The sequence below is a fragment of the Podarcis raffonei genome, chromosome Z (assembly GCF_027172205.1).
Source record: "Podarcis raffonei isolate rPodRaf1 chromosome Z, rPodRaf1.pri, whole genome shotgun sequence".
NCBI classification, from domain to species: Eukaryota; Metazoa; Chordata; class Lepidosauria; order Squamata; family Lacertidae; genus Podarcis; species Podarcis raffonei.
Window position 1 is genome coordinate 13257893 of NC_070621.1, and position 15995 is coordinate 13273887.

The 15995-nt window shown below is 45.1% G+C and overlaps 1 protein-coding gene across 1 annotated transcript in view; it reads right to left on the bottom strand.

The window, feature by feature from the left end:
* Nucleotides 1–1282: 1282 nt before the first annotated feature.
* The window catches only part of ENTPD8 (ectonucleoside triphosphate diphosphohydrolase 8), a 29406-nt gene continuing 14693 nt past the window's right edge, over nucleotides 1283–15995 (bottom strand). Inside the window, exons 2-10 of the mRNA XM_053374575.1 lie at nucleotides 14503–14630; nucleotides 13859–13976; nucleotides 12830–12980; nucleotides 9506–9665; nucleotides 7711–7941; nucleotides 5385–5654; nucleotides 4322–4432; nucleotides 2655–2792; nucleotides 1283–1849 (exon numbers count right to left, since the gene is read on the bottom strand). Coding sequence (XP_053230550.1) covers nucleotides 1667–1849; nucleotides 2655–2792; nucleotides 4322–4432; nucleotides 5385–5654; nucleotides 7711–7941; nucleotides 9506–9665; nucleotides 12830–12980; nucleotides 13859–13976; nucleotides 14503–14628 — 1488 coding nt within the window. The 5' untranslated portion in view covers nucleotides 14629–14630 and the 3' untranslated portion in view covers nucleotides 1283–1666. The remainder of the gene's footprint in view (nucleotides 1850–2654; nucleotides 2793–4321; nucleotides 4433–5384; nucleotides 5655–7710; nucleotides 7942–9505; nucleotides 9666–12829; nucleotides 12981–13858; nucleotides 13977–14502; nucleotides 14631–15995) is intronic.

Genomic DNA, 15995 nt, shown 5'->3' on the forward strand with positions numbered 1-15995 from the left:
CCTCAGCTCTTTTGGACTACAACTCCCATCATCCCCAGCCAATCACGGAAGCCAAACCCTGCCTCCAATACCAAATCCTGCACTAAAAGGAAAAGTGGGTAATCCTTGGTTTCATAAACCCATGAGGACTAGTGCAAAGCTTCCTTCATGAAAGATAAGTTTCTCTGAAGGCCAAATTTGGTCTTCATTACCAAATCCTTCAATAAAAGCAGAGCACTGCAGATAATTCCTGGTTTCATAAGTCCACAATAAACACTTAGCAAAGTTTTTATTTGAGAAATGTGCAGTAAAAAGAATTATAAAGTTTTCTAGCGAGCACTGTGAGGTCAGTTCCTGAAGACCTGTTTATTGAACATTTGTCCTGATTTGTTTGTGCAGAGTTTGCAGGGAGGTCATACAGTGTCCAACTGTTTATTGCACACTCATTCCAATTTGTTTGCAGGGAATTTCTATGGTGTCGCGTCATGTAAGTGCTATTCCACGCATTTTCCCATCGCATTTCTTGCCACAAAAAGTCCAGGTCTCTTTTTGTTGCCCAAGTACTCCACGTTCAATTTCATTTCAAATTTGAATTTTGCTGATATGTGATGGAATCCCAACTGGAAAATGAAGACAGCCTGCACATGCCTTAAGTCTTGTGGAATGTTTGTTCCTGATGGGGTTGAGAGAGATCCTTTCACCCACAAAAATATTTTGGTGCAAAAAAGAAAAAGAATGTAACTAGTTGTCCACAATAGGGAGATGAGAACCAGCCCCATAGAATCAACTCCCCCAAGTATTTACAGTATTTGCATGGTGTTTCTAGTCCGCTTTTTTCGTCTGTGGCTGCATCTTTGGGGATCCCATCCCAGGCAGTTCCTCTTCCAAGCCTGAATCAGACCACTGTAGCTCCTGTCTGACTGACTCCTGGCACCCAGCAATTCCTTTGCCCGGACTTTGCCTGAGAATCTATCATCTGCTTTAAACTGACCTCTCATCTTGGTGCCAAGATCAATCTGAAGACCTGATAAGCAGCCTTGAAGTCCCGCTCTCTTGCCCACCAAGGCAGGCATCTGCACCTGCCGGCTGCTTGCATGGGCCCCACAGGTTGGCACCAGTGAACTACTGGTCCAGTAAACAGCGGATGAGAAACAATATTAATAGTACTTGTAAATTCATTCCTATTACAATTAATTTTCATTAATAATAGAGTGTTTTCGAGGGGGGTAAAAACCCTACCTCCATTATTCCCAGTGAGTCTTAGGAGATTCCTGTAACACGGAACAGTTTTATCATCACCCCATTTTGGGGGGGGGGGGGTTGATGAGAAAGAAAGCAGCTTGCCTCTGGCCTTTGCAACAGCTCACGGAAGAGATAAGTTTCGAACCAGGGACTTTATGGTTTACATAGCTAATATATTGCTGGGGAGGGGTGATTGCGGTACAATAAATTATATACTGCATGTACTTCTGAAAAGAAAAGGCATAATCAGTGTTAGTTGGGCAAGTAGTGTATGTTTGTCCCATTGGGCCTTAGAGAGTTGAAGCTGGTCTGGCTTGGTGGTGCCTGCCAATCTGTTTAGTGTTTGCTTGCTTGTGGGTCGGCTGAGGGGCTGGTGCCGACTGCCCCACCCTAACCCACACAGAGGCTGCGGGGAGGTGAACAGTCCAAATGCAGCCCCTTTCTCTCAGCGCAGTAAATACATGACCAGCAGGGCAATACAGATTGCCAGCACAGCGGCAATGAAGAAAATGCTGGCTGCCCACACCCCTTCCTCGTGCCCTCTCAGCTGTCGGGGGGCCTCTGCAGGGATCATATTGGTGAGGTTCAGCATGTAGCCCAGAGTCCAGCCAATTTCCGAGTTGGCAGCCTGCAAGAGAGAGAGTAGAGTCACAAAGGAAGGCAAACACAGTGCTCACCACTTAATTCTAACAGCCTTGCCATGAGCCAACACAAAGCTGGCATTTTAGGCAGAGGTGTGCTTCCTTGTCATAGGAAGAGCATTTGCTTGGCATGTAGAAGGTCCCAGGTTCAATCCCCAGCATCTCCTGAGCTGGGAGAGAACCTGGGGCTCCAGGGTCAGATCGTATACTTAGGGCTATTTCACTATATTTTGTATCCCAAGATTTCTACCCGTGTTTACTTGCTGCTATATAGATAAATGCATGAACCTGACTTTTGGAACTTTGTAAGTAAAGCATTTCAAAACTCACTAAGGTGTGGTCTGTGGCTAAGAGCAATAGAAACAGGAAAGTTCTGAAAGTGGACTAAATGGGATATTAAAATGGTTTCAACAGCCTATATCTTCACACTACACTGCTGCTTGCTTTTGTGACTTTTAAGCTCTGTTGCTGAGGGCTCTCTCTTGCTGGAGAAAGTGTTTAGTCCTGCGCTTTGGATCTAGAGTTCCAGCTAAGTATTTTGTTAATTATCCCACACAGGTGATCTATATCTATTTTCGCCTACAGAAGCCCTTGTGAAAGTGGTTTTTTTCAGACCATTAGCAAGGAGGAGAAAGGAATGGCTTATGTGGGGGTGGGGAAGTGAAATGGGCAGAGACAGAAGGGGTAAGGACAAACTCTCTGCAAACAATTAGTCCCTTCAAAACCTGGGCTGGTTCAGATACATTGGACCTAAACCATATATACTGACATGACCTCTAGCTCTGGCCTCACCCGCATCCGGAAGGCAATGTTGTTCCAGGTGTCCGTTCGAAAGCCATAACCGTCCAGCAAGATAGTAAGGATGTAGTTGGCACTAGCACAGTAGTTTTTCAGATGGTCCTCCTTCTCGCTGGAGTAACTGGATTTCAACTGAGGAAAGGCAGGGAGAGAGAGAGACAGCATTTCAAGAGCAGCTGAGGTAGGAGAGTGTTCATTTCCTGACCATTGGTTATACTGCCTGATTTGATGCAAGTTGGAGTCTGACCATATCTAGAGGGTACCACATTGGCTACTCTGACCAGCAGCAATTCAGCGCAACTACCTGAAATCATTTGAGGGCAAGGATGGGGAACCTGTGGCTCTCCAGATGTCATTGGACTATAACTTCCACCACCCTTGACCATGAGCTGTGCTGTCTGGGGGTTGGTGAGAATTCTAGTTCAGCAACATCTGGAGGGGGACGGGGTTTCCCATGCCTGGATTAAGGTGACTGAAGGGTCCTGTTGTGTGTGAACCTTCAGGACTTTCCAGAAGGGCAGCTGTGTTTCAGCAAAGACAGCTTTGGGTCTTGTGGCACCTTTAAGGATGAGCATAGGTCAATGCCAACTGGGCGGCCCCCAGTGGCAGTACCTCAAACAAGGCCTCATCTGGGATAAGGGACCATGGGCTACAGTTTGTTCTTCATGGTTGCATAGTACAAAAGATTTTGGCAGGTGTAGTTCATATCACAGTATTCCTGCTAAAACACCTTTCTGTGTAGGTAGAAAGCATTGTTGACGGCTTTGGAGCAGGCTGAGAACAGACCCAGGGAACTGAGTCTGGGGCTTTGGTAGCATCTGAAGGCTGTTGGCTGTCTTCCTAGAGAAAAGGTGGAGAACCTCAGGTACAGGGGCTAAATCCAGCCCTTCAAATCTCTGTATTTGGCCCTCAGGCCTCTTGCCAGGTGAAGAAGAAGAAGAAGAGTTTGGATTTGATATCCCGCTTTATCACTACCTGAAGGATTAACATTCTCCTTTCCCTTCCTCCCTCACAACAAACACTAACGGCTAACATTCTCCTTTCCTTTTCTCCCCCACAACAAACACTCTGTGAGGTGAGTGAGGCTGAGAGACTTCAGAGAAGTGTGACTAGCCCAAGGTCACCCAGCAGCTGCCCAAGGTCACCCAGAGTCCACCGCTCTTAACCACTACACCACACTGGCTCCTCTCCAGCCACACTTGCTCCCCCCAATCTACACATCTCCGCAACTGTGCTCTGCGCGCTCCTTGAGTGTTTTGGCTGGGCTGGGCTGTGTCATTTGAACTCTGATCATGCTTCTTGCTTGATGGAGGATAGATAGGGATGTGTACAGAAGGAGGCTATTGTACGAAAGGGAAAATTCTCATGGGTTGCTCTGCCCATCTTTGCCTCTCTAACCATGCCCACTTGTACTTCTGGCCCCACCCATCAATGATATGTGGCCACCTGTCTGGTTGCCCAGAAGAGAATGTGGTCCTCAGGCAGAAAAAGGTCCTTCATCAACTCTGCCCAAGAGATTTGGTGTGCGAGCAGCAGAATTTGGGCTACCAAACTGGAGTGCCTCAACCGATATATTCGTAAATGTATGTTCATTTTACAGATTGGTCAACAAGTCTCCTGTGACCTCCTTCCAAACCACACCAGGATGATAGGATACCTACTTCGTCCCATTTCCTGGCACAGAACGTCTTGATCGTATCTTCAACAGTGGCCAGTGGCTGAGTTTCAGTCAAGTTCAGGAAATTGAAGGTATAGTAATAGGCAGAAAAAGCCTGAAATTTAAAATAAAACATGAGCAGGTGAGTGAGAGACATCAAACCAACAATGGCTATAGAAGCCTGGGGAAGGGTGTGGACCAGTGGTAGAGCAGATGCTTTGAATGCAAAAGGTCCCAGATTCATTCCTCAGCATCTCCAGGTAGGGCTGGGAGAGAACTAGATGGACCAATGTTCTTATTTAATTCAGCCCATTATTCAGAACCATGAGAACTAGGATCTTAGTTTATTTTTTAGCAGAAAGGCCATCACTCAATGGTAGAGCATCTGCTTTGCATGCAGAAGGTCCTTGGTTCAATCCCTGATGGCATTTCCAGGTAGCGCTGGAGAGAACCCTGCTTGAAACCCTGGAGTTCCTCTCCCGGTCAGTCCAGCAAGATAGATGGACCAGTAATCTGGCTCAATATAAAGCAGTTTTCTACTTTATTTTTTACTTTAGCTAATCAACCGAAGGATGAGGTCCTTGAATAAAGCTTGCAACAAAATAAAATCAGATGATAAATCAGTAATGAAATTCATTTACAAGGCAGAAAAAGAGATTAAAAAAAAATCAAAACTATGTTTCAGTGGAATAAGCAAACAATAAACCAAAGTAATAAACATTCCAGTATTATTCAACTGATACATTGCATTTGCATGGGTGTAGCCAGGATTTATGTTACGGGGGGCAGGACACCTACCCGTCATCATCCTCTACCTGGCTCTTTCTAGCAGATTTGGAATGAAATGCCTCAACATCAGCTGTTTTAAATTACTTTCTTTTGACCCAAAGCATTCAGAAAAATCTCACAATTTCTACTTTAACTTAAGTATTTTTATTAATTACTTTATTGGGGGGGCAGCTGCCCCCCCGGCTACGCCTATATGCATTTGGACTATTACAAACACAGACACACAGAGGAACATCCCTATTCCCAACTTTTTAGCATGAATTAGCATGCTCTCGTACCAGAAATTTCCCGTTGACCTTAGGCTGGTAGACCCCATTGAAACCACAGGAGTCATTATATTTGCAGTTTTTTGAGAAGTTGAAAATACTCTTGAAGGTTTCCCGGCAAAGGGTGGCATTGCCTGTGCCCACCAGAGTAAAGTTCTTCGAGGCTGGAGGTGGCTTTGATTGCTTGGCACACGGACTGCTATAGACAGATGCAGTTGTAAAGGATGAAATGTAGCCTTCTGGGTAGCAAGGGTGATCGACCCGATCTGATGAGCTTGAATCCTGGAGGCAAGAACCACAGAGTGAAACCATAGTCCAGATGTACCTTCATAAGAACATAAGGAGAGGCCTGCAGGATTGGGCCAATGGCACAACAAGTCCAGCATCCTGCTCTCACAATGGACAACCAGATGCACCAATGGGAAGCCCAAAGACCTGAGCTCAATAGTGCTGTGCAATTCCTAGCAACTGACATTCAGAGGCATACAGTGGAAGTGGAACATATAGCCTTATCCTCCTCTATGGATTGGTCTAATCCTCTTCGGAAGTCATTGAAGTTGGCGGGTGTTATGTACTGAAGTTCTCATTCTGGGCCAGCAGGGGGATACTGTAGATAGTTATGCAAATAAGGGATCGAAAGTGACGTTCAGTGATTGAATAGTTTTAGAAAATTGTTACAGTTATGTTGTACTGGAGCTCTATATAAGCAGGCTGACTGAACACTTCAGCTCAGTTCTGTCCTGGCCTGTGAATAAACAAGAGCTGTTTGAAGAATTGCTGTGTCGTCTGATATGTTCACCCACAACTTAATAGTTGCCATCATTACTTCCTGGAGGAGTGGAATGATCCCTATTTCCCATTCATAGAGTTACAGTTCCCAGAGTGGTTTAGCAATCGAAGAGGGAACTCTGGGAATGGTATATCTAAGAGGGGAATAGGGGATCTCCTAACATCTCTCAGACCCTTAGTAAAGTACACATCCCAGGATCTTCTGGGGAAACCATGAGTGTTTAAAGTGGTATGATACTGTTTTAAGTGTGTAGCACAGATGAGGCTAATGTGGTTGAAAACAAATCAATCCTACTCCTGCAAACAAGACAATTAGAGTTGGGATAAACCTTAAGTTTACCTACAACCTGTTAATTATACCTTTTCATTTGCATTTGTTATCCGAAATTATTTTTAATAGCTTCATAAAACCTTACAAAGCAAATCAAAGAATAAAATTATTGGGGGGGGTACAATTTAAAAATAATTTATCATTTTTTGATTTTTGAATAATAATAATAATAATAATAATAATAATATTAAATCTTTACAATTACCACTCCCCCCCAGCTTAAAATGTAAACAGAATTAAATCAATGAATCAATGATAAATTAAAACCAGATTAAACACAAGCCAACATTCTAAAAATCTGGGTAAAGTTAAAGGGACCCCTGACCATTAGGTCCAGTTGTGACCGACTCTGGGGTTGCGGCGCTCATCTCGCTTTACTGGACGGGGAGCCAGCATATAGCTTCTGGGTCATGTGACCAGCACGACTAAGCCGCTTCTGGCGAACCAGAGCAGCGCACAGAAACACTGTTTACCTTCCCGCCAGAGCAGTACCTATTTATCTACTTGCACTTTGACGTGCTTTCGAACTGCTAGGTTGGCAGGAGCAGGGACTGAGCAACGGGAGCTCACCCCATCGCGGGGATTCGAACCGCTGACGTTCTGATCGGCAAGTCCTAGGCTCTGTGGTTATAGCGCCACCCGCGTCCCAAAAAAGTCTGGATAGGCTTGCCTAAATAAGTATGGTTTTATAAGGCACTGAAAAGAGTACATACAATGAAGGTGCCTGCTTTTTAAGTTTCTCTAAGAACATCTAAAAACCACACTGTGCATGAAATTCTTTAAGGTTTGATCCCTATTTTTGTTTTATTGTAGCCCAGATCAGGGATTTGCAAACTGCGGTCTGTGAGCATTGTTCAGGTGGTCTGTCGCACGTTCATGTTAAATATTCATACTGATTTAAAGTGTATTTTTATTGCTTATTTTAGTTCGATTTTAATCCAATGCAACAAACTGTAATACAATAAAATAAAATATGTAAGAAATAAAAGTAGCAATAAAAATACCGTTAAAAGTCATACAGCATCTAGCACAGCACATTTCAATGGGTACAACAGGTAGAAAAATCATTAAGTGGTCTGCCAAGAATCTCAGGAGATTTCATGGGGTTTGTAGATGATATTCCTAGATGATATTCCTGTCCCTTTCAGTTAACACCTCTCACCACCGGCCAAGTCTCTCTGCCCAGGGCTAGCTTCTGAATGGCAACGGGTGACTTACGATTATAATCCGGGTCAGGTGCTGGAGGGCTTGGTTCTGACCATAGCACAGGTAGCTGTGGGTATAGATGGTGTAATCAAACCCATAGAGTCGGAAGTGAGCGGCTTCGTTTGGATCAGTGATCTTGCCAGCTGGAACAAAACTAATCTGGGTCGATGCCCCTCCGAGATCCAATGCGCCCAATATATTGGTTGAAGTGGGGTGAATCCATTCTCTGTCTTTAGCAGAATACTGCAGAGATACCACAATAGGTTAGCACTTGTGGGGCCTGGCAAGGGGCAGATCATTTAGAGATCTTCCTGATTTTAGGACTGAGCTCCTTCCCACTTTTGAAAAAACAATCTTCCCACCTCTGCATTTATTCTGGTTAGCATTTCCTAATGCTCTATGGCCTTGTTCAGACACAATGTTGAACCATGATTTAACAACCATAGTTTGATAAAGCATGGTTTAGCATTACGTGAGAACCCGGTCCAGTGGTTTAACTAGAGTTTATTAACTATGGTCTTTTGACTAGACAAGGGTAAGCTCTTAAAGACCTTTCAAAACAAACATACCTGATTAGTTTACTATACCCCAGAAACCCTCAGCACAAAAGTCTGGGGTTCATGGGATTGGAACTCCAGCAACATCTGGAGGGCCTACAGAGTCCCCATACCAGAGGCAGGCCTTTGATCTGATCCACCAGGGCTTGTATTCTTAAATTGGCCCACATCAAATGGCTGGATGTTCCCCTTTAATCAGCTGGTGGATATCTGCCATCTTGAAAATGTCCCACCACTCAACTGTTATTGGCTCCTTAGAGCAGAGGTTTTCAACCTTTTTGAGTCCACGGCTCCCTTGACCAACTGCGTTCTTTCTGCGACACCCCTGTGGGGCTCAAGAGCCCAGTTATGTCACCCCTTGCCTGTAGAGCTGGCAACCTCTCACCCCTTTTTGAACATCCTCCCTTGTAGAGTGTTCCCTTAGCCTCCTCTCCCATCTCCTTGGGAGTCCTCTGGGCAGCAGCTGCTGCCATCCCTAGTCTCTGTACTGTCCCGCACCCTTGCCTGCGGAGCTTATAGACAGGGCTGCTGCAATAAGCAGCTGTGCAAGCCTCTGGGAGGCAGAGACATGAGAGGGAAAGAAAGAGGGACAGAGGCTAGGGTTGCCCACGCCACCCCTGATCATCATTCAAGGCACCCAGGGTGCCACGGCACACTGGTTGGAAACCACTGACTTAGAGAAATGGGCAGGGCCAGAAGCAATATTTAAGCAACAGTAGCCGTGGCAGGCACAGAGAATGTAGTAGCTCATGGTGGAATAGGTTCTCTCAAGCCTCAGCCAGCATCATGATGATAAAGAATTATATTTGTGTCCCACCCTAGCTAAAGGGAGCTTGAGCTAGTGCAAATCCTTTTATCCTTAATACAACCTTGTAGGCTTACATGAGAGTGTGTGACTGGCCCAAGATCAGCTTCATGGGCTGAGGAAGGGTTCAAACCCAGCTCTTCCTAGTTCTAATAAGATGCTCTAGCCCACAAGTAGCCAAAATAGTGACCTCCAGATGTTGTTGGATTTCCACCAGCCCCAGCCAACATAGCCAATGGTCAGGAATGATTGGAGAGCACAACAGTATTTGGAGTTCACAACATAGCTTATCCTTATTGGGTTCCTATCAGAACCAACCAGCATGACCAGGGAAGATGGCAGCTGTACTCCAGAAATATCTAGCTTATTCTTGTTCTAGCCCTGGAACAATATGCCTGATATACGCATCCTAAACCTGTTCATAGTCTTGTAGAATCAGCCCCACCTTGGTGAAGGAGTCCAACAGATAGTTGATGGTGATCCAGCCATAAGCACCTTCGTCCTCTCCACTGATGATCTGAGCGCCTCGGAAACTCACAGGATACTGCTTGATAGTCTTGCCAACTTCTTCCAGAACTTGTTTTGATGCAGACTCATTCTCCATTCTGTAGGGTAATTTGCCAAGAAGAACTGTGAATTTGGAAGCATGAGGCTAATTTGGAGTTTGGGGTTCTTTTGTTTTATTTATTTACTGGCAGCTTCGTACCCAGCATTGCTCAGGTACTCTAAGAAACCCAAATATTGGTGTGGTTTTGAAAGGTTCAGTCTGCCATCTTGGAGCAAAATGGTGTCCAATTGTAATCAAATGCAGAAGTGCTCATTCATTGATCTCAGGAACCATCATCCAAAATTTGGTTACACTATCTTAAGAGTTGTCCAAATGCACAGAGTACTGACAGGCAAACAACTTTTCAAATTAAGTAGAGTGTGTGTGTGTGTGTGTGTGTGTGTGTGTGTGTGTACTTTTAAAAAATATACTGCTTAATATAGTAATCAATCAATCAATCAATCTCAATGTGTTTTATAAAAAATACAAACAACATTCAACAGAATTTACTTAAAGCTTGATTTTTTTAAAAGTACAACTGTATATGCAAATAAAACTGAGTAGTGTAGAAAGCAGAAGACTGAAAATGAAAGGTTGCAGCCAATGTAATGTAGGACCATTGAAATTAGTCATGTCCCAGAGTTCCCTGGGAAGAGAGGTTGATTGTGAAACCACTTGGCGAATTGTAGCTCGGGGGGGGGGGTCTCCTAGCAACTCTCAGCACCCTGAACAAACTATACTTCTTTTGGAGACACATGACTGTTTAGAGAGGTATGCTTTAAATGTGCAGTGAAGCTGGGTCCTGAGTTGCTCTACTAACTTTAGATGGATTGAGGACAACATTGTAAGAAATTGATGGAGGACAGAAGAGCTATCCACAGTGGCTGAAAGGAACATCCAGAGCTAGGGACACTCTACCTTTGAATAGACTGCTCAGCACCCTGAACAAACTACAGTCCCTATGACTCTTTAACATGGTATGATATAGCTTTGAATGAATAGTGTAGATGGGGCCTAACATAGGCTCTTTAATGTGAATGGTTCTACTCTGTGTAGGACTCACATTGGATACTACTTGTCAGAGCTGCCCGAGGTCCCAGCTCACAAAGGACCAACGCCGGTTCGTTGTTATGTACGAAAGTCTTTATTGAAGTTCAGTTTCGCTTTCACAGCTCTACGTCTCAAACTCTAGACCGCTGAAGCTCCGTCTGAATCTCCTCCCCCCAGACACCAGTTTAAGACTCTAGCCTTGCTCCACCTCTTCCTTTGCTCTTTCATCCTCTGGTTCTGCCTGTCCGTCGGGGTCTCGCCCTTCCTAGACTCTTCTGACGCTGAGTCCCCTGAGTCTTCCCCCTGCCTCCGGGCTTTAGGACCTGGTTCCCAATCCGGGTTTTCTGCTGTCCCGCGCGCCTGTACATTCGAACTTGGCGCGCGCGCCCAGCCGGCAACCTTCCTCCTGACCGTTACACTGCTCCTGTCACTGCTTCCCCCTTCGGGGAGGCTAGCTGGAACTGACCTCCCCTCCGTTCCCCCACTCTCCGATAGAGGCGTGGTCAGCCCTGACTCATCTTCTCTCCCCGCTGGAGGAGACGCTGGTCCTGACACATGGGACTCTTCCCCCCCACTACGCTCTGGTGGGGAAGCTGGTCCTGATCTCCCGCTGCTGCTTTGGGAGTCCCCGCTGGCCCCTGGTTTCTGGTGCGTCCCCCCTGGGACCCCCCTTGCCCTGACCATCGGCGCCCCCTTCTGGGAATCTTCTGATTCGCTGGAGAAGCTCATGGAATCTCTCGGGTCACTGTCATACTCCCCTACGCTGCCCTCAGATTCTTCCCCTTCGCTCTCCATTTCCTCTCTCCCCTGTGCTTCTGCTCCTGAGCCCCTGACACTACTACTATAGTGTTATGAATTTGTGGATGCTAGACCACTATGTTCTCTGGATTGAGCATGTGGCAGAATTTAATCAATGCTTGGAGTGTCAAAATAGTTAGACCCATGTGTCTTAGGTTGTGCGCTTGAAACTTATAGTCTCCCTGACCTTGTGTATTAATAAGCTGTGTATGAGATATTGCTATAGACTCTGGAATCAGCATGTGCTAAAAAAAGCTCATTAAGCCAAGCTGGTGCTTCCCATGAGATGATAGCCTAAGGTAATGGACCATTAGGACAGCAGAGGATCCAAGGAAAGGTGTGAGGTTGCAAATGATTTGGCCTCTGCCTAGAAATAAAGCACAGAGCTTAGAGAGTTAGGAGTTATGTGACATAGAACGCCAGAGGCAGAGCACAATGGCTGATGTCATAGCTGTACCTGTGGGAGAAGCAAGTTCCTCTGGCAGCGCTGATATGATGAATCCCTCCATTGTAGGCCCAGTTTGTATTTGTGTGTAAATAAACCATATATCATCAACACACCACAGCCTCTGCTGTGCCTTATTTTCCAGAAATGAAACATTAACCTTGAGTAAGCCAACCGGAAACCCTGGAATCTCATACTGCTCAGTTATTGGGGAGATGCACAACAATATATTTATTTGCACCCCACCTTTTCCCTCTGATAGTACTGAAGGAAGCTTACATATAAAAATAAGAATTACTATAAACATAGAAAAATAATAATTAAAAACAATTAAACAATGATAGGATTAAAACTTAGAGAGGAGGTGGGGAGAGAGAGATTAAAAACATGTAGATAGTTACAATATAAACAGCATGACATAAGTCCTTTCCTTAAAAGCAATCAGTTCTCCCAAGCCTGTTGGAACAAGCAAGTTGTCACCTGCTGGCAGAATGACACCAGAGAGGGGGCCAGTCTAGGTTTTTTTTGGGGGGTGGGAGTTCCAGAGTTCGGGAGCAGCCACCAAGTAGGCCCTCTCCCATGTCCCTAACAAGCATGCCTGAGAGGGTGGTGAGACTGTGGGAAGGGCCTCCCCTAAATATCTGAGCTCTCAGCCAAGTTCGTATGATGGAATGGAGCTTTTCAGATAGCTTGGTCCTAAGCCATGCCTTGTACCCTTAGAACTGCTGCTCTTTCAAGCCTATACTGTATTTGCATCCGTAAAGACTAGACACTTGTTTCTTTAAAAAAAAGCAACTCAAAATTGAGACTCCTAATCTGAGATCCATTATTATTATTATTATTATTATTATTATTATTATTAGGCAGCTGTTTTGCTAACATGACTGGTTTCACCTCACTCTGTAAACCCTGGCTCTTTGTCTTTGTACCTCAACAGTCTCATGCCGGCTGTGGCTCCCAGATAAGCTGGCGTCTCCTGCTGCCTTTCTGGGGGGATTACGGTCATAGCAGCATCCAGGCATTCCTTGAGGGAGGCACCTGCCTGCGGAGGGTTTTTGGCATAACTTGATATCCCGCTCCCTGAAACACAAAAAAACATAGAGATGGGCAAATCTGTCCACATATTACTTCTTCCCATCTTAATTTCGGTTCCCCATATATCCAGATCTTCAGCTTATTTTTTAAAGTCACCATCAAGGCTTTTAGTGCAAATTTATCCTAATATCCCTGTGTTTGTAGGTAATTTTGCTTAACCTAGACCACATTCACACCACACATTAAAAGCACTGTGAGAGCACTTTAAACAGTTTTTTATTGTTTTGGAAAATGTGAATTAGGTTAAGTTTCCTTTTAATTGCAAACTGAACTGAATCCCCATTATCCCTACTCTCCTTTCACCCACCCACCTACCCATGACATCCCTTCTATTTTCTGTGACACCCCAGCGCTCTCTGACACCCATCTCTCTTTCTCATACCCCCTTTCTGATGCCCCCTCTCTGAGTGACATTGCTTCTCCCCCCTCTCTGACATGCCTTCTTTCTCTCCCTCTCTCTCTCTCTGTGACCCATATACAGTTGACTCACAACTTAGGCACATTTAATTTGTGCAAAGTCAGCTTTACGAGCTTGGCCGAATTTTTTTTTACAAAAAAATTAAAAGGGGGCAGGTGCCTGTATGGGAGGGGGAAGGTCAGCAATCCCAGCCACCATGACACTCACCTTGGGAGGGTATTCGGAGGTGCAGAGAGAGTATTTTGTCTTTATGCAATTTTGTCTTTATGCAGTACAGAACATAACCCCCACGTAAGGTGAGAGTCAACTGTATTCAATATTCCATAATCAATGTGGTATTGGTCACTGGGAGTTGAATACAGCTGATATTTTAGACCTTCTGGATCCCTCTCCCACCGTCCTCAGATGCCCCTGCCATGTTTTTATGTAACTAGGAGAAGCTGACCATTGACATGACAGGAGAAGGTCTGGCTGACAACGCCTGTGTTGTTCTCTTTGTCCGTTGGCCACTGGTAGACGAACAGCGAGGTGTGGGATGAGCCCGCATCAAACACCAGCCCGTACTGGAGGGGGAGACATTTAGAATGAAAGAGTCAGGTGGTGCAAAACCTGAGCTGCTAAGTTAGAATGCAAAACAAACAAACCAACAAACCACTGAACTCTCATCAGGGTTTAAGATAGAAGTGGGGGAACTTCCTTGGCCGGAGGGCCAAATTTCTTTCTGGGTAACTCCCTGGGCGCCACATGCCAGTGATGGGCAGCAACAAGCAGGTGGAGCAATGAGTGTTTCTCTTCACTTTGTACAGTGGGCTAGCTTACACCCACCCACAAACCCTTCATCCAGACAAAGAAGCGTTATAACCAGAGTTCAAGGGGACATGTTCCAGCCAGGCAGAAAAGTTCAAAGAGCCCAATGAGGGGTGTGACTGGAGAGGGGTGTATGGCCTGGGGAGAGTCCTGGAGGCCAAATGGAGAAGCCTGAGGTTCCCCACACCTATATAATAGGAAGACATTTATTTCTTAAACAACTGACTCAGTGGATTTGCCTCAAAGAAAGGTCCATGGTATCAGGTATGGCTGCACACTCACCTTATTGTCTGGAGGCAGTGTGACATTGTGGTTTCCCACCACAATGAGGAGCAGGGCTGTGAGGGAGAACATGCTCAGAATCACCAGGGCTGCTGGGAGGTACCAGTTGCTCCATCTGTTGCCCATAGCTAAATATGTAAAAACATGAAGAATTTCCTGTCCATCCATCAAGATAATAGAATCATAGACTCATGAGCTGGGAGGGATCTGGGAAGTCCTCTAATCTAGTTCCCTTCTTGGTACAGGAATCTTGACATTTTATCATCCCTGACAGAGACCAACCAACCAAGCTCCAACAAGAGATAGTCCATCATCTAGGGCTGCCATACATCTGGGTTTTCCTGGAATGTCTGGGAATCAGGCTGTCAAAATGGCATCCGGGCAGATTTTCATCGAATTATCAAGATGTCTGGGAAAGCCCGGATATATGGCAACTAGAGCAATTTCTTAAGAAAAATGCTGTAAAAATCCCAAAGATTTAACAATTTAACAACAACTTTGTCCGGATTTTCACTTTTGCGAATATGGCAACCCTACCATAATCACCTTCTGTCACAGGGATATCTGGGCAACTGAACTGGTCCCTGAGTTTGCTACCCCCTTCCCCCTCCCCTCTATGACTTTTAGAATGTAAGCTTATTACCAGTCCTGAATAGCCACTTTTAAGTCAAGATTAAATGAGTGAATGAATGACTAAAGGGCATATGGGAAAATAGTTTGGGTTTTTATTTTTGCAGGTGGGTGGGGATAGGAACTTTTGTGGATTTATTTTCATTTCCACGTACATATTTTGAAAGCTTGACACAGTAAATGAATTACAGTGGTACCTCTGGTTAAGAACTTAATTCGTTCTGGAGGTCCATTCTTAACCTGAAACTGTTCTTAACCTGAGGTACCATTTTAGTTAATGGGGCCTCCCGCTGCTGCTGCCACACCGCTGCTGTGCAATTTCTGTTCTCATCCTGAAGCAAACCCGATGTACTATTTCTGGGTTAGCGGCATCTGTAACCTGAAGCGTCTGTAACCTGAAGCGTCTGTAACCTGAGGCAATGCATTTCTGTATGGCTGGAGGCAAACACGAATCACAGAAACATAAAACTGTAGTGCTGGAAGGGACCTAAAGGGTCACCTAATCCAATCCTCTGCAGATCACTCCCAAGTGAGTTACTTGCCCAATGGCAGGTACAGTTGGGGCATCGGTAACAGATGCAAATTCTGAGGAAATTCTTATGTTGTAACTGAGCCCAGGATCCTGGGGGATGCAGTTGATGACTTCCACATCTGGACAGCTTTTGCACTTTGCTTCTAAACGACGATTCCCCCAATTCTTTCACTATTGAAAATTTTGAAACCGGAAAAAAAAAGCCCTGGTATGTGTGGGTATGGGTGTGTGAATCTCTGGCCGACTGATTGCTGCTTGACTTTGTGCCAGAATCAATTACATGGATCACTAAAGATATCCGAATGGAAAGGAAAGCTCCCAAGGCCACATG